General features: G+C 35.3%; 3 protein-coding genes across 7 annotated transcripts in view; 1 reads left to right on the forward strand and 2 right to left on the reverse strand.

Annotated features, from left to right (window-relative positions):
- The window catches only part of brd3b (bromodomain containing 3b), a 21121-nt gene extending 20255 nt beyond the window's left edge, over positions 1-866 (reverse strand). Inside the window, 1 exon segment of the mRNA XM_051111317.1 lies at positions 767-866. The gene's annotated coding sequence lies outside the window, so the exon portion shown is untranslated.
- LOC127166203 (WD repeat-containing protein 5-like) lies at positions 598-9987 on the forward strand. 2 transcript variants are annotated; one of them, XM_051111323.1, is made up of 14 exons: positions 598-739; positions 3537-3635; positions 3719-3827; positions 3916-3989; positions 4725-4814; positions 4908-4997; positions 5098-5181; positions 5262-5317; positions 5533-5579; positions 6737-6812; positions 6965-6998; positions 7277-7351; positions 7450-7537; positions 7624-9987. In XM_051111323.1, the coding sequence occupies exons 2-14, from the start codon at positions 3570-3572 to the stop codon at positions 7722-7724; spliced, it is 990 nt and encodes a 329-aa protein (XP_050967280.1). In that variant the 5' UTR covers positions 598-739; positions 3537-3569; the 3' UTR covers positions 7725-9987. The 2 variants fall into 2 exon arrangements, with proteins under 2 accessions (XP_050967280.1, XP_050967279.1); XM_051111322.1 differs by lacking the exon at positions 598-739 and adding an exon at positions 3037-3162.
- Positions 9987-27704, reverse strand: part of rxrab (retinoid x receptor, alpha b) — a 73837-nt gene continuing 56119 nt past the window's right edge. For all 4 annotated transcript variants that reach the window (XM_051111320.1, XM_051111318.1, XM_051111319.1 and 1 more), the window contains 6 exons: positions 24880-25043; positions 19301-19430; positions 18505-18637; positions 14800-14891; positions 13583-13688; positions 9987-11287 (listed from right to left, as the gene is read on the reverse strand). In XM_051111320.1, coding sequence (XP_050967277.1) covers positions 11140-11287; positions 13583-13688; positions 14800-14891; positions 18505-18637; positions 19301-19430; positions 24880-25043 — 773 coding nt within the window. In that variant the 3' untranslated portion in view covers positions 9987-11139. The remainder of the gene's footprint in view (positions 11288-13582; positions 13689-14799; positions 14892-18504; positions 18638-19300; positions 19431-24879; positions 25044-27704) is intronic.

Here is a 27704-nt window from a genome sequence, read left to right on the forward strand (position 1 = left end):
TACAATATCGGGGGTTTGACACAAATGAATGACAAAAAAAAAAAAAAAAAAAAAAAAAAAAAAAAAAAAACTGGAAAAAGCTGAAAATTTCTGTGAACTTGTTACTTCATTCGAACTACTTTCAATAGTTTTAAATCCCAGCAAAATGAACACAATTTCGTTTGCCTACGAGAGGCCATGAAAAATCGCAGGTTTCGTCGGAATTAAAGCAAAACATCAGCTAGCAAATTGCGCCCCTGCGCGCCCTTAAACGGAGCTCTCGAACTGTAAATTTGACTGGAAACACATTTGCAATCGCGCGTTAAAGTAACTGCATCAGGCGTGTGTATATAAGTTCTTGAAAAGATGGCGGGCACGGGAGAGACAGGGCATCGAGTGAGGAATGCCGAGGATCGAGCCCCACCATGTCTTTAACACAACCATTGTGTGTGCATGCCGTTCAGCCAGCTAGCTACTCAGCGGGCTAATTTGAAATCATCCCGCAACGCATCCTCCAGCCCGGTTTTTACACTTGATACAACGAGAAAAAACAGCGCAAACGATTACGGCGAGCTCTACGTTCTCGGATCGAAACGGCTGAGCCTGAAAGAAGGTTTTGTTACATTGTTGCAAAGCGCCGCTCATCAGCTCCACTCTGTCAGAGGAGATCCTGCTAGCCACATTCAGCTGTGTTTTCCCCCCAAAAGACCAATATACATCACCGAAACTGAATATAAACTGCGATCGGAATGCGCTAAACGTAAATATGCATGTTATACTTTATTACTTTCACTCCAAGCAGCTCCGGTAGCGTTTTCCTTGCAGATTTTCGGGTAGCTTTTATTGCGAAGAAGCATAATAGATGGCTGGGGTCGACACTGGTTGGGTAGTGTTGTGCGCATGCGCGCTGCGTCGCACGGTATTGTGGTTGTTGTTGTGTAAATGAATAACTGTCGCTCTCTGCGCCGCTCAGCCTTTAACGTTCTCATTCCAAATGGCCTATACAATTTTTGTTTTGTTTTGTTCTTTACAAATATGTGACATTATTGTAATATAATGTCAGCATTAGGTGTAGAATTTGTTGTGTGTTGATGACCACCTGACAGTGGTGTTATTATATATATATAGGTTCTATCTATCTATCTATCTATCTATCTATCTATCTATCTATCTATCTATCTATCTATCTATCTAACTATCTATCTGTCTATCCATCACAAACCCCACCTTGTTATTTAATACTCGTGTAATTACATTGTAAAAAGTGACAATGTAGATAAACAGGTAGATACATACAGACATATACATTTTAGTATTATTTTATTAGTATGTTATCTAATAAAATACTGATATTGTTAATATGATATCTAATAAATGCAGTGTTGCACTTGTTTTCTCAGCATTGGTGAAAAGAATTTCACATATCAAAATAACATCATATTTCTAAATGCCCTGTAAATAAAATAAAATAATATAAAATAAAGTAAACGTTCATATACATAGATATTATTTTATTAGTATGTTATCTTATAAAATGCTGATATTGTTAATATACTAATAATATCTAATATCTAATAAATGCATTGCTGCACCTGTTTTCTCAGCACTGGTAAAAAAAAATTGTACATATCAAAATAACATCATATTTCTAAATGCCCTGTAAATAAAATAAAATAAAATAAAGTAAATGTTCATATACATAGATATTATTTTATTAGTATGTTATCTTATAAAATGCTGATATTTTTAATATACTAATAATATAAAATATCTAATAAATGCAGTGCTGAACCTGTTTTCTCAGCACTGGTAAAAAAAAACTGTACATATCAAAATAACATCATATTTCTAAATGCCCTGTAAATAAAATAAAATAAAATAAATGTTCATATACATAGATATTATTTTATTAGTATGTTATCTTATAAAATGCTTATATGTTTAATATACTAATAATATAAAATATCTAATAAATGCAGTGCTGCACCTGTTTTCTCAGCACTGGTAAAAAGAATTTTACATATCAAAATAACATCATATTTCTAAATGCCCTGTAAATAAAATAAAATAAAATAAAGTAAATGTTCATATACATAGATATTATTTTATTAGTATGTTATCTTATAAAATGCTGATATTTTTAATATACTAATAATATAAAATATCTAATAAATGCAGTGCTGCACCTGTTTTCTCAGCACTGGTAAAAAGAATTTTACATATCAAAATAACATCATATTTCTAAATGCCCTGTAAATAAAATAAAATAAAATAAAGTAAATGTTCATATACATAGATATTATTTTATTAGTATGTTATCTTATAAAATGCTGATATTTTTAATATACTAATAATATAAAATATCTAATAAATGCAGTGCTGCACCTGTTTTCTCAGCACTGGTAAAAAAAAAATTGTACATATCAAAATAACATCATATTTCTAAATGCCCTGTAAATAAAATAAAATAAAATAAAATAAAATAAATACATTTTATATAGATACATACAGTTTAGTATTATTGTATTAGTATGCAATCTAATAAAATACTGCTATTGTTAATATAATATCTAATAAATGCAATGCTGCACTTGATTTCTCAGCACTGGTAAAAAGAATTTTACATATCAAAATAACATTATATTTCTAAATGCCCTGTAAATATAAATAAATACATTTTATATATATACGTACATTTTAGTATTACCTTATTAGTATGTTATCTAATAAACTGCTGCATATTGTTAATGTAATATCTAATAAATGCAGTGCTGCACTTGTTTTCTCAACACTGGTGAAAAGTATTTCACATATCAAAATAACATATTTCTAAAAGCCCTGTAAATAAATAAATAAATCCCAGATCAGTTTTGTACAGAGCGAAATGAACACCATTTCTTCTGTCAGTGGAAAGATTTTGATATTTTGCAAAAATATTTAAATAGAAACAGATGATTTTGTTCACAATTTATTCAGAGAAACCAAAGCTGTAAAATTATACTTGTCGAATAAAGTAAAGAAAAGGACATCCACCATCATAATCTGAAGTTGTCATTACATACTGCACATGCGCGGTGGCGCGCGTGTAATTTCTATTTGGCTCAGCAAGTGTCCCGAAGCGCCTTTGTAAACATAGTTGTTTTGGGCGACGAGTTTGAAACCGGCTAGGTTCAGAACCGTTCAGTAAGTTTCTGTTCGTGTTTCGTCGCTTATGTGATATGGAAACCTGAGCTGAATGCGTGTCCTGGGTCTGTTGTTAGCCGTGCTAAGTGTGTGATAGGCGTGTGCGCGTAAAAGGGCGGCAACTACATAGATATTTACTGTTCTAACTGATTTATATGTGTCTGGCTGTCAAAACATATACGCTACACCATTCGCAGTTCTGAAACATTTGACATAGTAAGAGGAAGTAACGGGCTTGGCTGCCATGCTATTCTAGCGAGACTTTTCTTAGGCCATTTGCATTTTGTAACACTCCAATGCTGTCAAGTGTACAAGTTTGTTTTGATGATGGACAAACATTTTATGAATTCCTCTTGTTCTTCTCTTCTGCTTAGAGCCCCTGTATTTGACCCACATGAGGTGCAGTGATGGCATCAGAGGAAAGAAAGCCGGACACAGAAACACATAAAACACATTCAACATCATCCTCTAAGGTAGAAAACCTGCCTTTTGGTTGATTTGCTTTTTTTTATTCAAAAGTTAAGTTGTTCCTCTGTTGATACGTCTTTTTCTGAAGTCTGCTCCTGTGAAGCCAAACTACTCATTGAAGTTCACCCTCGCAGGTCACACAAAAGCTATATCATCAGTGAAATTCAGCCCTAGTGGCGAATGGTTGGCAAGTTCATGTAAGTAGTACTGTTTATAATGTTCAGTTTTAATTTTCAGAAAGCAAACCAATGTCTGAAGATTTTGAAATGATAATCTCTTTTTCAGCGGCAGACAAGCTTATCAAAATATGGGGCGCTTTTGATGGAAAATTTGAGAAGAGTCTTGCGGGACATAAACTTGTGAGTTTTAGGTTGCTAAAAAAAAATTCTCAACAATTTTTCAGCGAACTATTCCTTTATAGACTCAGTTTACCCGAAAATTAATATTCTCTCGTTAATTACACATTTCTCTCATGTTGTTTCAAACCCGTGAGACGTTTGTTCATCTTCAGAACACAAACAATGGTATTTTTTTAATGAAAACTGAGACACTTCTGTCCCTCTGAAAATCTATTCCACCAAAACTTTCATGCTACAGACATTGTAAAGTAAGCACATACAAAGTTGAGCTGCTGTTGGTCATAGTTGATGAGCTGTTTATGTTTATTGATCTATAAAGCAATTGTTTCTTTGGATTTGGATTGAACTGCTTGATTTCTATTGATTTATTGTGTGGTGGAGACTGACACAGAAGAGAAGAAATTGTTGAATGAAGTCGTTATTTTTGTTTTCTTTGCGTGGAAAAAGTATTCTCGTAGCTTTGTAAAGTTACGGTTGAACCACTGATGTCACATGGACTATTTTAATGATGCCCTTACTACCTTTCTGGGCCTTGAACGTGTCAGTTGCATTGCTGTCTGTGCAGGGTTCCGAAAGCTCTCAGCTTTCATCAAAAATATCTTAATTTGTGTTCTGAAGATGAACGGTCTTTCGGGTTTCGGGTAAGTCACTAATGACAGAATTTTCATTTTTGGGTGAACTGTTCCTTTAAGAATCTTTATGTTCCAGCAGTTATATTTCATTTTGCATTTACAGGGAATATCAGATGTGGCCTGGTCTTCAGATTCAAATCTTTTGGTGTCTGCATCAGATGACAAAACATTGAAGATCTGGGATATGAGTTCGGTAAAACTTGTCAGATAATTTTATCTGATGCTGTAGGTGTCATCCATATCAGTTTCTGAAATTTGAAACCCTAATTGTCTCATGCTTTTGAAGGGAAAATGTCTGAAGACACTGAAAGGCCATAGCAACTACGTCTTCTGTTGTAACTTCAACCCACAGTCGAACCTTGTTGTTTCTGGATCTGTAAGTAAACAAACAGATGAATAATTTTTTAAATGAATAAAAATAAATATGACACAGTGTTTGTCATTTAGTGATTGAGTGATGTGGTTCATGTTGACAGTTTGATGAGAGCGTACGGATATGGGATGTCAAAACAGGAAAGTGTCTGAAGACCCTGCCAGCTCACTCAGACCCCGTCTCAGCGGTAAACAACAGTTCCAAAAAAATATTTTTGTTAGTTTGCATGCAGATTTTGTTGATGTCGGTTTAATGTAATGTTTCCAGGTGCACTTCAACAGAGATGGATCTCTAGTAGTCTCCAGTAGCTATGATGGTTTATGGTAAGTTGAGTAGTGCCGTCTGTTAAAAGCTTTTTTTCAGCTTTTTTTGCTAGCTTACTCTTAAATGCTGACAAACCCAAAACATTTTTTTGTGTTCTGTTATTAAACATTTACTTACGGCATCTTTAGGTCAGCCTCCATCTGTACTTATGATTCTTTAAGACTGATGTGATTGCATTATTTACCTGTTCTTAATGTTATGGACTGTATTTCAGCCGGTTGTGGGACACTGCATCAGGACAATGTCTGAAAACTCTTATAGGTATGTAACTGTTTTCTGTTTACTGTACACTACCAGTCAAAAAAAAAGTTTTTGAACAGTAAGATTTTAAAAGTCTCTTCTGCTCACCGATCCTGCATTTGTAAGTACAGCAAAAACAGTAAAATTTTGAAATGTTTTTACTATTTAACATAAATGTTTTCTTTTTAAATATATTTTAAAATGTAATTTATTCCTGTGATTAAAGCTACATTTTCAGCATCATTACTCCAGTCTTCAGTTTCACATGATCCTTCAGAAATCATTCTAATATGCTGATTTGCTGTTCAAACACATTTTATTATTATCAATATTTAAAACAGTTCAGTACATTTTTCCAGGATTCTTTGATGAATAGAAAGATCCAAAGCATTTATCTGAAATAGAAAGCTTTTGTAACATTATACACTATACCATAGTGCATACAGTCAGTATAATTTTATTTTATGTTTTATTGGTATTAATATTTTAATACTTTTTATTTAGCAAGGATGGTTTAAATTGATTAAAAGTGATGATAAAGACATTTATAATGTTACAAAATATTTCTATTTCAGATAAATGCTGTTCTTCTGAACTTTCTATTCATCAAAGAAACCAGAAAATTCAAAATTCAGATTCTTTTAAGATTCAGAAAATTCTATTCAGCTGTTTTTAACATAGTAATAATAAAAAAATAAATGTTTTTTGAGCTGTAAATAGGAATTTTAGAGTATTTCTAAAGAATCACGTGACACTGAAGACTGGAGTAATTATGCTAAAAATTCAGCTTTAAAATCACAGGAATAAATTACATTTTAAAATGTATTCAAATAGAAAACAGTTATTTAAAATAGTAAAAATATTTCTAAATTATATTGTTTTCGCTGTACTTTGGATCAAATAAATGCAGGCTTGGTGAGCAGAAGAGACTTCTTTAAAAAATATTAAAAATCTAACTGTTCAAAATCTTTTGACTGGTAATGTATGCACTGGAGAAGCAAGAGAGCATGATATCAAGTTTTCTTATCATCGTTGGACTTAGTTTTAGCCTTAAATCGTGAGTTTTGTTGAGATACCAGATGGCAGGATGGTGTGCTGCATAATTTGGATAAATGTAGCCTTTCTAAATGCAAATTAGGAGAGTGTGTTGATGGTGAACTGATCTGTGTTATTTCCAGATGATGACAACCCCCCTGTCTCATTTGTGAAGTTTTCTCCAAATGGAAAATACATTCTAGCTGCAACACTGGACAAGTAAGTGAACTCATCCCCCAAGTGACTTCTTTTTTTTCCATTCGGTGCAGTTTCTGAGACAACATTAATTTTGGAAAAACTGCTGTTATATGCAAACAGTTGTTATATAGTATATAAAAAAGGCATAAACAAACTGATGTTTTTCCTCACAGTACATTAAAGCTCTGGGACTACAGCAAGGGAAAGGTATGGCATAAATGTTGACTGCAAATCATGTTTATAAAAATATTTGTGGTAAAATTAGTAGTGTGTGCACGTGTGTGCACGTGTGTGTACGTGTGTACATATATATATATATATATATATATATATATATATATATATATATATATATATAATATTCAAAAATGTCCTAATAAGGTGAAACCTGTTTAACACCAACTAGTGAGCCAGAGGGCAGTGGTGATGTTGTGTGGGTAATATTTCATGTTTTAAATAATCTGTTGTACCTTTTCACTTTTTAGTGTCTCAAGACATATACTGGACATAAGAATGAAAAGTATTGTGTGTTTGCCAATTTTTCTGTGACTGGAGGAAAGGTAGGTTTAATATGACGTTGTCAAAGTATTTGATTTAACACAGTTATTTTGAATAAACCAGTTTTTGAATAACCTGAATCTGTCTTGCTCTCATTCAGTGGATCGTCTCAGGCTCTGAAGACAACATGGTGTATATCTGGAACCTGCAGACCAAAGAAATTGTGCAGAAATTACAAGGGCACACAGGTACATGACATTACACCTCCCAGGCTCAAATAAACGGCAGCCTCTTTCATTTTGTTGACATAAATGTGATGTATTTTTGTCCTTAGATGTAGTGATCTCGACAGCTTGTCACCCTACAGAGAACATCATTGCCTCAGCAGCCCTGGAGAACGACAAGACCATCAAACTGTGGAAAAGTGATTGTTAAGTTAAAGCACAGCACTTCAGAGGCTTTAGTAGAAACTTCAGACTGATGACTTCCAGTAGTGTCTGTCTTTTACAATGGTTTGATAGCACCTAATGCAGGGTTATTATGTGAGAGATGGGCAGGTCCTGTCTGCTCAAAATAGTGACAGTCTCACTCGAGCCTTTTCACCCCTTAATATACTGTAATATTTTCAGTTCATTTTAATTTATTACCGAAGAACAAATATTTTCTATCAAATCATGAATTCTGTTGTTTTATTGATCTGGTTGGATAAAATGTACTTACGGTAGACATACCAGAAACGGATATATATAAATGTTTTTGTTAATCCAAGAGAATTTTCAGAACTTTTTGCCATCAAATGTTTGCCTTTTTTCCTGATAATGTTTGCATTTCCTGATAATTTACTCACCTCCATGTCATATTCAGTGCAGCTTCAAGGGGCTCTACATGATCCCAGCCGAGGAATAAGGGTCTTATCTAGCAAAACTATTGGTCATTTTCTAAAAAAAAATACAAATTTATATACTTCACGCTTTACGTAATCGGGTGGAAGTACCGACCCAGTGTTTACAAAGCAAACGTGCAAAGAAAGTCAAACGCCCTTTACAAAAAAAGGTAAAAAAATGATGTCAGATAATTTTGAAGTTGGAGGAGAAAATGAGATGGAGTTTTTTTTTTTTTTTTTTTTTTTTTTACCCTACCCTACCCTACCTTTTTGAACCGAAATACACAGGTTAACCACCCATGACCTTTCCAACATGATTACATAATGCACCAAGTTGCAGATGTGCATTGCAGAGCTAGTGCAAGAAAACCATTTGTGGTTAAAAAATATATATATATTTTTTTTAATTCAGAAAATGACTGATCGTTTTGCTGGATAAGACCCTTATTCCTTGTTTGGGATTGCATAGAACCCTTTGAAGCTGCACTGAAACTGCAGTTTGCACCTTCAACCCATTGGCCACCACTGAAGTCCACTATATGGAGAAAAATCCTGGAATGTTTTACTCAAAAACCTTAATTTCTTTGCAACTGAAGAAACAAAGATGTGAACATCTTGAATGACATTGGAGGTGATTAAATTATCAGGAAATTTTTATTCTGGAAGTGAACTAATTTTAAACATTATTTTCCACTATTTAGGCTTTAGATTTGTCTTCAGTTTTATTTTTATGGTTTTCATGGCTTTGATCCATTGAAGCAGTAGGTAAATTTCCATAAAAAAATTATAATAGAAATCTATATAAATGTTATTGCAGCAATATTCTGCTTTATGAAACTGTGAAATCTATTTAATGTTTATATATATATATGATATCTTGTATATCATCATTTATTCATAACTCTAAAATAGTTCTTTTGTTTGCTGACAACAGTATAACAGTATTTTTTACAATCTGAAATTTAATAGTCCTTTGAACAGACATAATATAATAGGACAATACACAATACACCCTCCATTTGTCTTGTAGAAAAGAACAAGTGAGCCGTCCTCAGCGTTTAGGTGAGGGTACCATGAAAACAAATGGCAGAGGAACAGAGAAGCCTTTTGCACGTAAACCTTTTCCTCAGTTCAGGTTTGAGGGTCACGGCTGCACTTAAAAATGAATATTTACACCAACAATGTGTACAATATAGAACAGACGACAAAATGATATAGAGAAAAAAATTACACTTTGTACAAAAATAGATAATTCTCTTAAAATGCATCATGTCCTGTGATGGATTGCTGTCTCACAGGGAAATACGACAGATGTCTGATGGTGGCACATCAGGATTGTAGCTGAAATCAGATAAGACGTGGCTGGGTCCTGATGGTCTAACAAACCCTGTTTGACTAGTCCAACACAGTGCAAACCCAAGAGCGCTTTACATTGTCTCTATACCTCAGCAAGGGGTCTTTAGTTCTTGTCTGCACATTCTAATATGCTGGTTTTGGAGTAATGAAAGGCCAAAGACGTCCAATGACAGAACAAACAAAATCCACTGATCTTCCCTGACGGCCGATTCAAATTTCTCCCTGGTCAAAGCATAGAACTTCAGGCTCAACACATAGAACAATCACATAGACAGTATATGCTGTTTATGTGCATATTAAACTGAATACTCATGTTGCTATTATCACGGGCAGAATGTGTCGTCTAAATCAGTAGGTGTTTCGCACTTGTCTGATAATGACAACTGCTGCTACACAGCTCACATACCTCCCAAATTCCAATAATAGTTACCAAAATTCATCGTCATCATGAAAACACTGGTTCAATCTGCAATTGAGGTTTGATGCGTCAATACAAATGTTATGAAATCTATAATTATTACAGTTTCTTCCTTATGACCCAGATAAGACTGCACAACAGAACCAAAAATTGCATTTGTATCAACCTGAGGCTTAGAAATGGTTGTTTTGCAATGTTTGCCAAGCATTTTCATGTAATAGCAAATGAGTGCAGCTGCAATGTCACAACTTTTCCAATAGGGGACAGGCATGGCACTTCCCAAACCTCACGATTCCCTGAGGCCAGACTATCATCTGGATTCCTTTAACTCGTTGCATATTTTCAAATCGCAAACACCCACTTGCTGGGAATTATCAGATGATATATATAAACATTATTGAAAATCTTTGGAAATACTTAATACATATTTATGCTGAATTATAGAGGCAAAACATCATGAAAAATCTTCCGCTTTTTTCTTTTACACAATTCTAACAATAAATCATTGTATTTTCATCCAGCGCGAGTTCAGCCAGGAGTACACCTGCTTTTCATTCTTTTTAGAACTTTCTGTTATTCATAGGCCCGTATATCTTCCAAAAAGAAAAGGACTTCAAGCCAAACTGAGTGCAGTTTTATCCTCTTCCTCAGAATCCTGACGTATGACAATACCGCTTATAGAAGCCATTTCTAAGTGCCTGGAAAAATGGTCCTGTTAACTGCGCAGTTTGAGCAAGAGCTTCCAATGGCAGATACAGTAATGTGTTTTTTAAGGACAGCTGCATGAAGAAGTGCATCCGAGGTATTTTGTTTCCTCTCATGAAATCTGAATATTCACAGCACAATGATTGTGAGTTCAGAGATGAGGCGGTTTGGCTGTGTACTCAATGGAAAGCAGAGGTAGACCTCTGTAAGGCAGAAGAAATGAAAAACCGAAAACTCCAGAACTCCGTGAGACTTCCCAAACGTGCATGCAAACCTGGAAAAAACCTCACTTCATCCATCCCGCGTGGTATATTCCATAATGAGCGCTTACGCAGTATTTCGTGGATTGCACAATGTTTCTGATGAAGCGCCAAGGTAGCTCAGTCCTCTCCTGTGAGATCAGAGATGTGTCCTCCGGCCTCCTGTAGTGTTCTGTACACGGGCAGCACCCTCTGTCAGAGGGGCGGAGATGACATGAAATCATTCCCTTATGTCATTTGGTGTGGCGCTTCGAGCATTTCCATTAGGAAAGTGTCGATGGGTGTGTCTCCGATTAACTTGAAAAAGAAGAGATGTTCAAGACACTTCAGGCCGATGGAGCGCAGGGCAGGCAGACGCAGTAACAGCTTGGCGAATCTGTCCGTGAAACAATAGATGTCAGCGTTTGGATGAGCACAGTGTAATACTTAAGCTACTAATATTTGTATTCAGCAAGGATGCGTGAAATTGATCAAAAGTGAGAGCAAAAACATTTATGATGTTACGAAAGATTTCTGTTTCAAATAAAGTTCTTTTAAACATTCTGCTAATCAAAGAATCCTGGAAATATGTTTCAAAAACATTTCCACAAAATGTTTTTGAGCAGCAAAGACTAGAGAAATGGCTTTGCAATAACAAGAATAAAATATAGCTGCATAGCAAGCCTGTAACCACCTAAGTCAATGATTTAAAAAAGCATTTTTTTGGTAAATCCAGGTAATTTACCATAGAAATGTTTTTTTTTTTTTTTAATGTTTATGACTGTTAGAGCGCCAGCTGTGGTCCGATCTCCTTAAAACTTTGCATGCTTGTTTAGAATCACCTGTCGCGTGTGCTCAACAGATTTCATGACGTTTTGTGTTTTCCTTTAGACAGGCCCCTTTTTTAAACGACCCAAAGGGTAAATTTCAACATTTTTTTGATAATTATTGACATATAGAGTCAATTAGAGAATTATACTGCAGTATTTATTAACCTAGGCCTAGTTTGCAAAAGTTTTTTTATTTTATTTTTTTTTACATCTTCTCAATCATTTAACAAACAATTTGACTGACAGCAGTGGTTCTAGCGGCAAAGTTGTCCAGAATGAGAAGTTCCATCATATGATCGGCATTCAGTTATCGGGTGTAAGTGTGAAAAATTGCACAATGTACAATAGTTTACGCCCTTGGAAAATGCGATATCGCCCTCCAGTGACCGACTTCTTTCAAATTTCTCAAAGACCTTTGGGGCCGTGGGTCAAACAGGCCCACCGAGTTTAGTTCCGGTTTTGATCAAGCGAAAATCTATGACTAGTTCGCAAAAGTGGGTTTTTCAAAAAATGCGAAATACCCAGAAATTTTGCCAGGCTCACGATCGAATCTGAGGAGTACATTTTGTCTCGGCTGAGGCAAGGATTCCAACGACATAAGACACTTGAGCCTGTGACTGATGGTTTAGGAGTTATGAGCGATTTCATACTTTTGTTCACTGTAGTGCCCCGTCAGGCCAATTGGGGTGAGCCTTGGTGATGTTGTTGGTGGTGTGAGTACTGCCATCCCTCCAAGTTTTATATTTTCAGTTACACGTGGAGATAGCTAATCCATGACCTCTCTAACAATTACAACAGGGTTTCAGGGCTATGTGCTTGAACCCCTTTTAAAAATATAATACATTCTAAACAGTTATCTTATAATAATATTTCACAATATTACTGCTTTTTTCTGTATTCTGATTAAATAAATGCAGCCTTAAAGGAAAAGTTCATGTCCAAAACAAAAATTTACAGACAATTTACTCACCCCCTTGTCATCCAAGATGTTCATGTCTTTCTTTCTTCAGTCGTAAAGAAAAAACTTTTTGGTGCAAACATTTCAGGATTTTTCTCCATATAGTGGACTTTAATGGAGCCCACGAGTTTGAAATTCCAAAATAGCTCTGCGTGACCTTCGTGTGCATTCCGGGTCAATACAGTTAGGGTATGTCAAAAAACTCCCATCTCATTTTCTCCTCCAACTTCAAAATCACCCTACATCCCTGCAGAAATACCGACCCAGTGTTTACAAAGTGAACATGCAAAGAGGGTCAAACACCCTTTACAAAAAAAGGTAAAACAGCAATATAGGATGATTTTCAAGGAGAAAATAAGATTAGAGTTTTTCAACGTACCCTAACTGTAACTGAACTGGAATACACAAAACTGGAGTTCATGCAGAGAACATTTTATTTTAGAAATTAACCGATCATTTCGCCAGATAAGACCCTTCTTCCTTGGACGGGATCTTTTAGAGCCTTTTGAAGCTGCATTTAAACTGCATTTTGGAAGTTCAAACTCGAGGGCACCACTATGGTCCACTGTATGGAGAACATTTCTGATTTTTTTGACTGAAGAAAGAAAAACATAAAAATCTTGGATGATAAGGGGGTGAGTAAGTTATCTGTAAGTTTTTAAGACCTTTAATGATATAGTAAAACTGACTTTTCTCACATGCAAGACAATGGGTTGTAAATGTTTCTGACTTTAAATGACGTTAAAAAAAAATCCCATGTTCACTCTAAATCTAGGTAGGCCTCTGTTAAATCTCTGTAGCATTCTTTTTGTTTTGTGCTATTACTTTTATTTTTATATTCAAGTGAAATGATGAAGGGTGCATAAACGTGAGGGATGAAAGATAAGTGTGTATGTGTGTTTACCTCCCAGGCTGATCAGGGTATTTGTGTTTACAGTAGGCCTCTAGAGATGCATACACTCTTTCCCTCAATGCCTCCACTTCTGATGGATTAGACAGGCCTTTTGAATCTAAGAGTTGATAAAAACACAAAAACCACAACTACCTAAGATAAAGTCGTTCATTCCAGCATGTTGGGCATATTGTATTTGGCAAAGTCCACAGCATTGCATACCATCTTCACAATTCAATGCACTTGAACTGACCTTTTAGTATTGTTTCCAGTATGATTAAATGGAAAATCTGCTGTGATTTTTAACAATTTTTAATCTCTCTTTCTAGACTCATTATTTGACCGGACTGATGATTTTTTATCGCACACCAAAATTACTATCTTTATTGTTTGAGGATGAACATAGAGGTCACATGACAACAATATGGTCACAATGTTACATTAAAGGAATAGATTACCCAAAAATGAAAATTCTGTCATTATTCAGCGTCATGTTGTTCCAAACCCGCAAGACCTCTGTTCCTCTTTGGAACACAAGTTAAGATATATTTGATGAAATCCGAGAGATTTCTGACCTTACGCAACTACCACATATAAGGCCCAGAAAGGTAGTAAGGGCATCATTAAAATAGTCCATGTGACATCAGTGGTTCAACCTTAATTTTATGAACACTGACACGGAAGAGAAGAAATTGTAGAAAAAGATTGTTATTTTTGTTTTCTTTGTGCACAAAAAGTATTTTTGTAGCTTCATAAAATTACAGTTGAACCACTGATGTCACATTGACTATTTTAATGATGTTCTTACTACCTTTCTGGGCCTTAAACGTGGCAGTTGCATTGCAGTTTATGCAGGGTCAGAAAGCTCTCGGATTTCATCAAAAATATCTTAATTTGTATTCTGAAGATGAACGAAGGTCTTACGGGTTCGGAACGACATGAGGGTGAGTAATTAATGACAGAATTTTCATTTATAGGTGAAAAAACCCTATAACTTTTTTATTTTTAAAAAAAGTACGCAGTACTCAGTTTATACTGCTCGCTATAAGCTAGCCATACTGCGGTTTACAGTCATAGGAATCTCATTTACACTTTCTGGCTTTATTCCAACACATTTTTTAGGAATTTGCCAACACAAATAGCAAGAATCAAACTGAAGTGGTATTTTAATCGCACTTGCATAAGAGTGCTGTGTGCACATGTGTTTGTTTAAGTATACATTACTATACCTGGATTGAAGAGAACAATGGCCCGCAGGCATCCAAGTTCAGTCTTGTCCATTTGCATGTCTCTCATCTTTGACACAAGCTCCGTCAGCACTCTGTAAAAAAGCGACAAAATCTTTACGCTCAGAGGCAACGCAGCCAGTCTGATTAATCGCAAATTCATTTTCTCCAGCATACCCCTAAAAATGCCGGGAAATGTTCTGTAACATGTTAAACATGACCAGTGAGTCATCGCTCCACCTTTATATTTAGTTTTCATATCGCCTTGAAAATCAAAGTCATTATGTCTTATATAACACATTCATCTCTACTGCCGACGGACCGGGCAGCATATATTTCATTAGTGAGGACACCAGCATATCTCACGCTGCCAGTGAAACATTATCACAGCGCTACATAAAACTGCCATACGGCTTAATGTAAAAATGGCATCAATCAAGAGTAAGATGTGGAGGACACTTTCATGATGCAGCGTCTAATATCATTATAGAGGTTATTTTCAAAAATTCATGTGTGCATGACCTACGGCTGTCACAAATCTTTCACAGGGTGTACCATGAGGACACTGAAGGGTCTCTTAGAAGATCACAAGACCATACCCTCCATAAACTGAATGCTGACATTGAATTTAAAGGAATAGTTCACTCAAAATGACCTCATGTTTTTCTAAACCTGTATGAGTTTCTTTTTTCTGTCAAACACAATAGGAGATGTTTAGTATAATGGTGTAGCTGCTCTTTTCCATATAATTAAAGTGAACGGGACTGGAGCTATCAAGCTCCAAAATGACAAAAGAGTATCATAAAATTAGCACTCACACTCTGTCTCATACAGTCAAACCAAAATGTATTCAGATACCTTCAACACTTCTCATATTATCACAGTTTGTTCACTACAGTTTAGAAATGGGAATAAAATATGACAAAAACTCATGAGTTGAACTGTGTCAGAACATTTTTATCTTGATAATGTTAGATAATTTTGATAGAAAGGTATGTAACATAGGTCAAAGGTCAGGTCAAAGTGTGGTCCCAAATCAGTTTCACTGTGTGAAGAATTTTTAGTAAAATATGTAAGAGGTTACTTTATTTTGCTATCCTTACTTACGTTAATGAACTATAGTGTCCTGCACTCACTAGTAAAAAAATATATAAAAAACTATATCTGGTATATTTTTAAAACAACCAAACTAACCAGCTACAAGGTGAATCTCAATATTTCAAATGCTGGGGGGAAAAAGTATTTGAAAAGCTGCCAAAAGAACAAAGGTACAAGATACTCAATGGCTTTAATGTGGGAATGAATTGCGAATGACAATCAAAGTAACAAAGGGAAATAAATATAAAACTATAGATGTAAACCATGTGAAATTAATAAAAATATTTCATGTTTATATATCACCATTTATATATTTTTCTATTAGGCCACTACAGAGATTTTGGCATGATTTGCTAGTTTCAGTTCAGTTTCAGTTCAGTTAACGATTATATAAAGATATGCTGAAATAAAACCAACACACATGCCATCAATTAACAACCTTGTAGCTCACATTCAGTCTGTCTTTATGGGTTTACAAGTTATTGTTAAAAATCAGCTCACTTTTACTTCAGATTTTTTTTTTTTTTTGTTTGTTTGTTTGTTTCGTATTTTTAAGGTGCCAGTTTTGTCATTTGTAACATTGATACTTGTCCACACTAATACATTTTTGTTTGTAAACACATCTTTTTCTCTCCATTTTGGCCTTCTGTCCACACTGAACTGTGCAATTCTTTTTGCAAGATAATTTTATTTATAAAAATATCTCATCATTCATTACTGATGTGTCCAAATCGCAAAAAATCACAAAAATGGCATCTTAGTGTATACGGAAGACCTAAACGGAGAGGTAAACATGCGTTTTCGAATGAAAATGTATTAGTGTGGGCAAGGCCTTAGTCATGTGACATATTTTGTAATGATAGATATCTATGGCCTTGTCCACACATACACATCCACATCCACAAATTTTATAAACAGAGTTTTTCCTCCTTTGTTAAAAAAAAAAAAAAAAAATCTTGTCCACATGAAAGCGTAAAAACACTATAAAGCGCTATCAAGAGCATGTCTACTAGGGACGGGTATCGTTAAGGTTTTAACGGTATTACTACTCTTACTGGTACTGCTTATCAATCCAGTAATTTAACCTTTAACGGTATTCTTATCGGTACTTTTTGTTTTACATTTTTATATATATATATATACAAATAATTTTTTTGGGGGGGGGGGGGGGGGTTTGGTACCCATCCCTAATGCCTACACTCTGGGTGCTGGGTAGTTTTCTTTAAGCCCAGAGTTTCCAAATTGGGGGCGTGTCAGTGAAAAAGCGTGTGGGATGCAATGGACGCAGCCAAAGATAATAGATATGCAGCGTCTGTACTGACAGTAAATTTGTTGAAATGAATTATTTTTTTATTTCTATATTTTTATAATATAGTTTATAACATCGCATTTTTATAACTATAAGTTACATATTCAAAATATTCTATTATTGTATAATTACCATAGAATATATAATGATGCAGTTTACATCACCTTCATAAATTTAAAAACAACAAAAAAGCAAAAACACAATGCCTGTAGAAAAGGTAAGATCTGGTGCGCTTCTTTGGCGAAATAAAAGTTTGTATACATTTTATTTCATTTATAAAGTCTTTACTTTGCTGTAAATTGTATTGTTTTACGCAACGCAACATAAGGACGAGATGTCAATCAGCTGCGTCAGCAGCGGTTGCTTCGCAGGATGGAAACGACTTTTGCCTTGCATAAAATAAATGGATTTTATTCGTTATAATACTGAGTTTAATTTAATTTGATGTTGAAATACGTTCTCTAATGTCAGTACTGTTTGTTTATGGGGAGGTTTTGGAGTCAGTCACGGCATCTTTCAGCTACGCTGAGTAAAACGCGAGGCCGTGGTCTGAAGTTTGCAGTTACACCGGCAAACAGCAGCCCTTCACCGGCTCAAATTTCTGCGACACACCGGCATGAGAATTAGCGTTATTCCGGTAAAAAACATTTACAGAGAATGGTTAAATACACTAAAATTAAGATGCTACTTTTAAATGTTACATTTTTTATGTCTAAAATGCTTGTTAATGTGAGTTTAAATGTATGTAATATTGTAAACTATGCTCTGTTCAACCAAATAAATTCAATTTGTCTTGTATTTTGTCCACGTGTTCTTGCTTAATAATAAATGTTCATCTTATGATTATTGCTGTTGCCTCCAGTAATTCTCTGTGTATTTTTTAGAAGTTCCAGTCCATTTTAAGTCAGCAATATAAGAATTTTTAAACAATAGTTGACTTAAATAAATTAACCCAGCATGTTTGGTAAAAACATTTAACCCAACCAGCTGGGTCAAAATAACTCAGCATGTGTTCTGTCCAATATTTACCCAGCGCTGAGTTGCCAAATAACTCACGTTGAGTTGTTTTTAACCCAGCATTTTTCAGAGTGTACATTTCAGTGTGTATGGCAACATTTCAGAAAACGCTTAAAAATGCTAGTCCATTTTAAAAGAAAAATGCCATTTTCAAATGCATCTGGATTAATGTAGATGTAGCCATAGTAAAAACAACAGCCAAGCCATATTCTTCACCTTTTGTGTTTCTCAGAAGAAAGAAATTTGTACAGGCTTTTTCTCTGAAAGCTTGGACATTTACTAACCTGTCAAAGATGGCTCCCACACCAGCAGTATGTGCGCTGTTTCTATGGACGTGAAGGCCTGTAGCTAATAATATCCCATCTTTCACTGCTATGGAACGATGCGAAAAAGAGGCGATCAGGAGTTCATTCCAGCCTAGCAACAGAGGACAGGAGCACAAAAGCACATTGATAACCGAGCAAACAAACAAAGGTAACATGAAAGAGAGAAACACGTGTATTTGTGTCTGTCTGTGTGGCTTTGTCTGTTGTGTTTGCTTACACTTATAGCTCAATATCAACTTAAGTGGTACGTTCTTAAACAAAATTGAGTTTTAATGAGGACATTTCAAGTTGTTTAACACATCGTCACAGCATTACACGCTGCGATCCCATTTCTGAGGCTCTGAATAAAACGCACTGAATAGAGTTTGATTGTCCTCGGGCAATCTACAGCCTAATGAAATAAATGCAACATGTGAATGGCGAGAACAATCCAGCCTCTTATTCTCCCTCCGTCTATGTTGAAGCCATCATCCTTAACAGAATAAGGACTCTCACTCCAAGATAATGAGATGGAATTCCTTCTTTAATCGATGCTATGGCCCGAGGCTGGATCAAATGTGTCTCTGAATCCACATAAATGCTTTTGGAATAGACTGTAATGTCACATAACCGTAAACATACTCATTTCATTAGCTGATGCTGTTTTCAGCTGTAACTCCATAGCTGGAAGACTAGATGTACGGCACCACGGTCACGTCAGGTTGATGTCTGCAGGACTCGAACAAAAGCGGTCTGTGTTTATTTACTGACGCACCTGCTCGCAGGAGGATGACTTGATCGTCCAGCGGGAGATCAGAAAAGTGAGGTATCCGCTTGGCCCACTCCACTAAGGTAAAGAGTTGCTTGTCAGCTGCTTGGCAGATGTTTGTAACTGGGTCATTTGGCTGGAGAAAGAGAGAAAGTGGGGTGAACTCTATGGCAGGATAGCTTTCTTGGATACACACACTTATATATACATACACTGCTGTTCAAAAGTTTAGGATCAGTAAGATTTTTAATGACTTTTCTGCTCATCAAGGCTCCGTTTATTTGATTAAAAATATAGAAAAAAAACAGTGATATTGTTAAATATTATTGCAATTTAAAATAGTGGTTTTCTGTTTTAATATACTTTAAAACATAATTTATTTCTGTGATGCAAAGCTGAATTTTCATCAGCCAACGCTGCAGTCTTCAGTGTCACACGATCCTTCAGAAATCAGAAATCATTCCAATATGCTGATTTATTATAAATGTTGGAAACAGTTGTGCTGCTTAATATTTAGTTAAGTTAAATAGAACAGCATTTATTTAAAATATAAATCTTTTCTAACATTATAAGTCTTTACTATCACTTTTTATCAATTTAACACATCCATGCTAAATAAAAGTATTAATTTCTTTCAAATTTACTGACCCCAAACTTTGAACGGTAGTGTATATTGTTACAAAAGATTTATATTTTAAATAAATGCTGTACTTTCAGTTGTTGTATTCATCAAAGAATCTTGAAAAAGGTAACACAGGTTCCAAAAAAAAAAAATTAAGTAGTAACTGTTTCCAACATTGATAATAAATCAGTATATTAGAATGATTTCTGAAGGATGTGACACTGAAGACTGAAGTAATGATGCTGAAAATTCAGCTTTGCATCACAGGAATAAATTACATTTTAAAGTATATTAAGACAGAAAACCACAGTTTTGATTAGCAGTAATTTTTCACGATATTACTGTGTTTTCTGTATTTTTAATAAAGTAAAAGCAGATGAGCAGAAAAGACTTCTTCAAAAAATATTAAAAATCTTACTGATCCCACACTTTTGAACGGCAGTGTATATACACACACGTGTGAGGATGGATAAAATATAATATATAAGCATTTAAATACTACTGTTCACAGTGTTTTTGTTTTAAGAAATGAATACTTTCATTCAGAGGTGCATTAAATTCATCACAACGGACAGTAAAGAAGTTACTAATTATTTACACAAAAAATATTAAGCAGCGTAACTGTTTTTATAATAGATATGATTTAATAGATTGATTTCTGAAGGATCTGTTGAAGACTGTTGAAGATTCAGCTTGCCATCACAGGAATGAATTACATTTTAAAATATATTTAAAAAAAATATTTTAATAGAAAATAGCTATTTTGAATTGTAACAATATTTTACAAAATTGCGGTTTTTACTGTATTTTTGAACAAATAAATGCAGGCTTGGTGAGCATCTTTCAAAAACATTAAAAAAAATTACCAACAACAAACTTTTAAACAGTAGTGTATTTCTACACAAACATACTGGAATAAGGACAATATGTTTTTGCAAACTTTGGTTTTGAGTTGTATTGTTGACTTCACCGTGTGACATGTTACTTTATGTTATTTGCATTCAGCATAGATATCACCAAGAGAAACTCGACTGTCAAACTCAGTGATGTGAATGGAAAATGAGCAGATATCTTGTGGCAAGTCTTGTGGAAATCATTCCTGTCATTTGCCCCCAATGGAATATTTTTATTTTCGGTTTAACTCTTGCTCTCTAAAAGCCTTTCCTTCTGCTTGAGTAACCTAAACTCTCCAACCCAGAATCAATCAGAGCAAGCATTCATGAACCAGCAGCCTGGCATGTCACAGCAGTCTGTGCATGTACTGCTGTTGTCATGGAGCAAATTCGGTCCCAGTAGGATCCCGAAATCACATCATCACTGAAACATCATCATCATCATCATCATCATCATCATCATCATCATCCACCCAAAGCGAAAAGCTTTTTCGTTTTAGTGGTTACATACCCTTGTGAAAAAGTAGACTCTAACATTCTTTTACAAACAGCATGTATAACAGAAATAATATACTTTAAAACAATATACTTAAGTGTGTTTTTGGACACTTACGTACTTGTTAACAGCTATTATTGAAAATATATTATGATTTAAAATTATATTAAATGCAGTCATTGAAATTTTGATTACTCTTTGATCCATTTAAGTAGGAGTTAAACAGATAGTTCACCCAAAAATGAAAATTCTGTCATTAATTACTCATCCTCATGTTATTCCAAATCCGTAAGACCTTTGTTTTCTGACCCTGCATAGGATGCAATGCATCTGACACGCTTTATGGCCCAGAAAGGTAGTAAAGACGTCGATAAAATAGTCCATGCGACATCAGTGGTTCAACTGTAATGTTATGAATCTACGAGAATACTTTTTGTGTGCAAAAGAAAGCAAAAATAACAACAATATGGTTAAAGTCTACTTTCAAGTGTACAGACGAGCATTTGAGGTAAACTAAAATGTAATTCTTTACTGAAATGTGTATGTTATGTATTTAAATATATTTGTAATTACACATTTGTAAAGATGAGGTTGTAATGTAGTATATTTTAAATAAACTAACTTTAAATACCTTACAGATAAAATTATAATCAAGCACTTTACATGTTTTAGAAAAAAAATAAAACAAAATGATTAAAATGTACTTTAAAGTAAAATGTTTAATTTGACATTATAACAAAAACTGCACTTCTTTTTAATTTCATTTATTTTAAATGTGTTTAGAAACATAGTCATGAAGGTGTACTCTCTTTAAGTAGTGTTTTATTTCATTAATATTTTATTATCTCCAAATACAGTTTTTTTTAAATAGTGCACATTTAATGCAATTAAAGGGATAGTTCACCCCAAAATGAAAATTCTGTCATTATTTAATCAACTTCATGTTGTTTCAAATGTATGAATTTCTTTCCTTTGTTGAGCACAGTTGATGGTAGCCATTGAATTCCATAGTATGGAAAAATAGGGGGGGTCATTCTATAACTGTGGGTACATCTCATGTTCGTGAAGTATATTTATAAAATATTTAAATATAGATGTTCATATCACAAAAAACCTTGGTATTTCGCTTTTAGATTTTGTAAAGTTACTCACTGTACTCTGCATTTAAGCATGAAAATTACCTCAAATATAAATTTATTTTAATATTTTGCCTTCAGTTAGATTAGGTTATCAAGACATTTGGGTATGCACTTCAAAAATAATAAATGTTTATTGCGATATAACTTGTTTTATTTGTGTCCGGAAAACCACTGTCAATTAAGTTACCCACTAGAAACCCCCCACCCCCACCTCCTATTCTCGCATAATTTGCACAGTATGATGATATTTCTGCTAGAAGCACATGGATGAAACACTAGAAGTTATGTTCTCTCTTTCCCCTAATATTGGTTAAACTAGCAAACCTGTGTCAAAAGTAGATTTATTGACTGTCAACAGTGTTAACAAGCAGTGTTGGGGGTAACGCATTACAAGTAATGCGAGTTACGTAATATTATTACTTGTAATTATAACTAGTAAAGTAATGCATTACTTTTTAATTGACAAGAAAATATCTGAGTTACTTTTTTCAAATAAGTAATGGCAGTTACTTTTCCCTCCATTTATTGATTAAAAGCTCTCCTTTCCCCATGTTGAGAGAAATCGGGAGTAAGATATTAGTTTTAGAATAAATGTGAACATGCATTAATTCATCTCACTTACAAAAACTGATTCGGTATTCCTCAAAATGAATAAAAACAGTGAAATTCAACTCAGAATATGAAGCAAACTTGCAATAATTAAATATGTTAAATAACACACATATCCTTTATGCATTTAATTGCATTTCATTAACCAATGTCTTTGCTGCCAACCTTTGATGATCCAATTCAATCATACTAATAAGCAAAAAACACTCAAGATAATCTAACATTTGATTTCCTTTTTTTTATTGCTGAAGGGTTGACATTTTTTTCTTCTGCTGTCTACTGTACAGACGTGAATTTACTTTTCTCAAAGCCTGAGGCTTTTGGTTTGAAAAGGCTTTTACATTTGCCAACAATAGAACTTTTTATATTAAAAACAAACAAGGAAGCCCTGCCCAGATTTAAAAAGTAACGCAAAAGTAAAGTAACACATTACTTTCCATAAAAAGTAACTAACGTACTTAGTTACTTTTTCAGGGAGTAACTCAATATTGTAGTGCATTACTTTTAAAAGTAACTTTCCTCAACACTGTTAACAAGTATTACTGCTGCAAATAACAAGACAATTTAATTCAAACTTATGTTTTGTTTATGAAAATATATTTCTAGTATTTCTAGGCTTCCATGTTGAGTATAGGCCCAAAACACTAAAAATGTCAACCAAGTTACCTGTCAACTGTGTTACCCAGTAGAGACAACATGGTGCACAGTAGCAAACATAGATGGTATTTTATGCACATATTCCTACAGATCACATTTTTATGTATGTGTGAGTTTTTGGGAAGAAGGAAAACTTTTTTCTTCACATTGTCAAATTCTAAATGTACCTTTATTTATAGAATGACCCATGGAAGTCAATGGCTACCATCAACTGTTTGGTTACCAACATTCTTCAGAATATTTTTATTTTCTGTTCAGCAGAAACAAGAAAGCCATACAGGCTTGGAACAACATGAGGGTGAGTAAATGACAGAATTTAGATTTTTGAGTAAACTATCCCTTTAAGCGATATCACTTCCCTATCCATTTTATCAAGTGTATCCATGAGTTTATCACCCACAGACTGAAATATCATAACAAAAAGATATCCATCTGTCTTAAAAGTCTTCTAATCTACACAGCTTTCAGTTCAGATCTTCACATCTTAACAGTTTTCCAATCAACCCAAAAGGAACTCAAATTCATTAGAGCCCTATTCATGTACAGTAAGAGGACCTTCCCCAGGGCTCAAGGACAAACGCACAAACAGCCATTAAAAAACAACTGTGGGGGAAACAAACAATTTGAAAATACAAAGTAGGGAAGACAAAGCATATGGCTCTTTCTCCCTGACCTCTAGCTGATTTAGAGCTTACAGCTGCACAAAACAGAGGACAAATGTGCACAAGGCATAAATATACACACAGTGCTAGCCTCCGTGTGTCTAACTGACATGCTTAATGGCCAAGGCTCTTATCTAGTGACATGACAATGTGCTTCTTCTGCAGTATGTCCCCTCTCCAGGGGTCTGTATGGAGGCCTTCTATGCCAAAGTGCATTGCTATGTAGCCGAATCCATCCAGTGGGAGTGGGAACATAAAAATAGCCCTTCTTATTCACAAACAGAACGCTTGAATCTGCATCGGCTCTTTCTTGGACAGCTTTTTGTATATCTGCAGGCAGGTTGGAACCTTTCTCTAGTCTTGACATTCAGAAAATGATCAAGCCCAGCCAGTTCACTGAGGAGCAATTGTGAGGTGCAACTCTGAAACGGCACATTTCAGATGAGCCAAATGTTCTCCATAAGTTGAATGTCACTGAGTGTGATTTAGAGGGAGAGATTGGCTTACAGAATTGGCAGGCGCACTCAGGTTGGCCTCCACGTAGGTCTCCGTCTTTGGTTCCACTGCCAGTTCGGCTTCCAGAATCTTCTCCACGGGCATGTCCTCGTTGGCACAGCTGCCGAACTCACCCTCGCTCCGCTCCTTCGCCCGCTGCCGCTCCTCCTGAACGGCTGCACACGTGCAGGAACAAAATTAGAACGGCTCACATGTGCGATACGTACAGTAACATACACAAACAAAACCGTGACCTTGCGCACAATAACACGCAGCTGTTTTTGGTTTGCTCTTAATCTACACATTTCCACAAAAACAGCCTGGGCTGTTTTTCATCGAGCTGCATATGCATCCAGACCATTATTCACTGACTTCAGAGGGCTGAGAGTTGAGGAGGTCAGCCTACGTTTGTAGCAACATTATTAGAAATATGTATTGGGCTCTTTAAAATATGTATATTTTATCTGGGCGCGATCCAGTGAAAACATGATTCTGTGCTTCTATTCAGTCTACGGACATGGGCCATAAAACCGTCCCTCGCTCAAATGATTGGTTATGCAGGTTGACAACATATTGGTGTGTGTGCGTGAATTTGCGTACGTTGTGTACACAGAATATACGCTTGTTTGGCCTGGTTCAGAGGGTCTAAACCACACAGTCGGTCTACTGTGGTCTGGAATTGGTGGAAATGAGCCCCGTCTGCCTCGCCGTCAGGCTGTGGAACATTTCAGCTTTCCCTTCTGTCTGTAAAAAGCCCTGTTTTATGACTCTCTTTCTGTTCGACAGAAACCGCTAGCAGATCATGAGGGGAATTCTTGAGTGGGAGCCGTGGAGGTCAGCTGAAGGATAAAGCTTTACTCCAGGAGTCACTGAGAGGTGAGGAGAGAGGCACAAGGAAATTATTTTAGCTTTATTGTCTTCAGAAACAGAAAGACAGAGAGAGTGACTCGTGGGGGAGAAGTGTGTCAGGTTACCTCTCTCAGAGGCCTCAATATAGGGGGTCCAGCCTTAAGCTCTAGACCATTTTAATAGCTTGAAAAATATTTGTATCAGGTTTATTCTTCATGGCCTTTTCTACTCTTTTGGGAACAAAGTATAAACTGAATTGAACTGAAACCTGATAACAACTGTCCTCCACGGAAAATGTCACAACACAACTGATGTTAGACGTAAAACAATTAATAGATGCAATCAGTTTCCACATGCTTAACTTGTTTTACTGGTGTACACAGTGCTGCTGATTGTTTACTGTGCTTTCTTTTATTGTATTTTTCTATTTTATTGTGGTGCCCTGGACCAAAACAATTATTACTAGAATGAATATCATATTTAGTCATAGCCATATTTCTGAAAAGTGCATGCAGAAGAGCATATTAAAAAGTGTGAAGCGACAGTAACTAAGTTTAGTATTAGATGCACACATGCATCATTAGCTGGGTTTCGATTCAAACGTAAAGCAAATCTTTTCAAACTTCTCAAAAAAAAGAAAAAAAAACCTAATGCAAATTAGGTGCATTTCCATTGAGCGATGACGGTGGTATTGGAAACCTACAACCCAATTTCAGAAAAGTTGAGACGTTTTATGAAATGCCATAAAATCAAGAATATGTTAGCTGTTCATTCTCTTTAACCTTTATTTAACTGACATCTCCATTTCCAATGTTTTCAGTGGCCAACTTTTAATTTAAGTTTGTAAATATAACCAAATTTTGATTTTAATTGCTGCAACACACTCCAACAAAATTGAGACAGAGGCAAAATAAAAGTGAAAAGGTTATAGAATATCCAAATTAAACTGTTTTGAAATGGTTTACAGTAAGCAGGTGAAATGGAAATAGGTGAGGATATCATGTTTGGGTATAAAAGAAGCATTTCATTGGATCATCATTTTGTGTCAAATTTCATGACAAAATTGCCAAGTAAATAAAACAAATTCCTAATAGAAATTCACAAAGAATTTAGGTCTTTCATCACCTCACATAATATTGTGAAAAGATTCAGGGAATCCAGAGAAATGTCAGTCTGTGTAGGGCACGGCAAAGGCCTCAGGTGAATGTGCATGATCTTTGAGCCCTCAGACGGCATTGCATAAGAAACCGTCATGCTGCGGTGTTAAATATAGGCACATGGGCTCAGGAGTACTTTGGAAAAATGCTGTCACTTAACACATTCTGCAGCCGCATCAATAAACTTGAATTTCTGTTACTCTAGCAGAAAGCTATACATCAGTTCTATGCAGTGATGCCATGCATAGTTCTCTGGACCAGAGCTCATCTCAGAGCTCATCTCAGAGAGCCAAAAAGACAACGGAAATGTGTGCTGTGGTTAGACGAGTCCACGTTTCAGCTTGTTTCTGGGAAAAATGGACCAGTACCAAAGACCAAGTGGACTATCCAGACTTTTATCAGCGACAGATGCAAGCACAAATGCAAACGACTGTCTATGGGGGTGCAGCAGAGCAAACGGCATTAGTGACTGGAATATGTGTGAAGGTAGCGTTGAAATGGAGGCATGTATTGGCATTGTACAGACACATATACTGCCATTATGATGACGTCTTTCATGGGAAGTCCATGGTTATTAGATCAAGACAATGCCAGGTCTCAATTTGCATGTGCTACAACTGTGTGGTTTCATAGACGCAGATTGAATGTGCTAGACCTGCCTGCCTGCAGTCCAGATCTGTCTCCTATTGAAAATGTATGACCGGTCATGTAAAGGAGAATCAGACAACAATGATCACAGACTGCTGAGCATCTGAAGTTTTTTTTTTTTTTTATCAAGCCAGATTGGACAACAATTTTGCTTGCAAAACTTAAAGTATTAGTATCCACAAT

This window comes from Labeo rohita, chromosome 5 (assembly GCF_022985175.1).
Source record: "Labeo rohita strain BAU-BD-2019 chromosome 5, IGBB_LRoh.1.0, whole genome shotgun sequence".
In the NCBI taxonomy this organism is placed as follows: Eukaryota; Metazoa; Chordata; class Actinopteri; order Cypriniformes; family Cyprinidae; genus Labeo; species Labeo rohita.

Bases quoted from the DNA above. Each gene is read 5' to 3' on its own strand.
- LOC127166203 (XM_051111323.1), top strand. From the start codon at position 3,570: ATGGCATCAGAGGAAAGAAAGCCGGACACAGAAACACATAAAACACAT. The intron at 5,580-6,736 runs GTATGTAACTGT...TGTTATTTCCAG, and splicing joins ATGTCTGAAAACTCTTATAG to ATGATGACAACCCCCCTGTC. The intron at 7,352-7,449 runs GTAGGTTTAATA...GCTCTCATTCAG, and splicing joins TTTCTGTGACTGGAGGAAAG to TGGATCGTCTCAGGCTCTGA.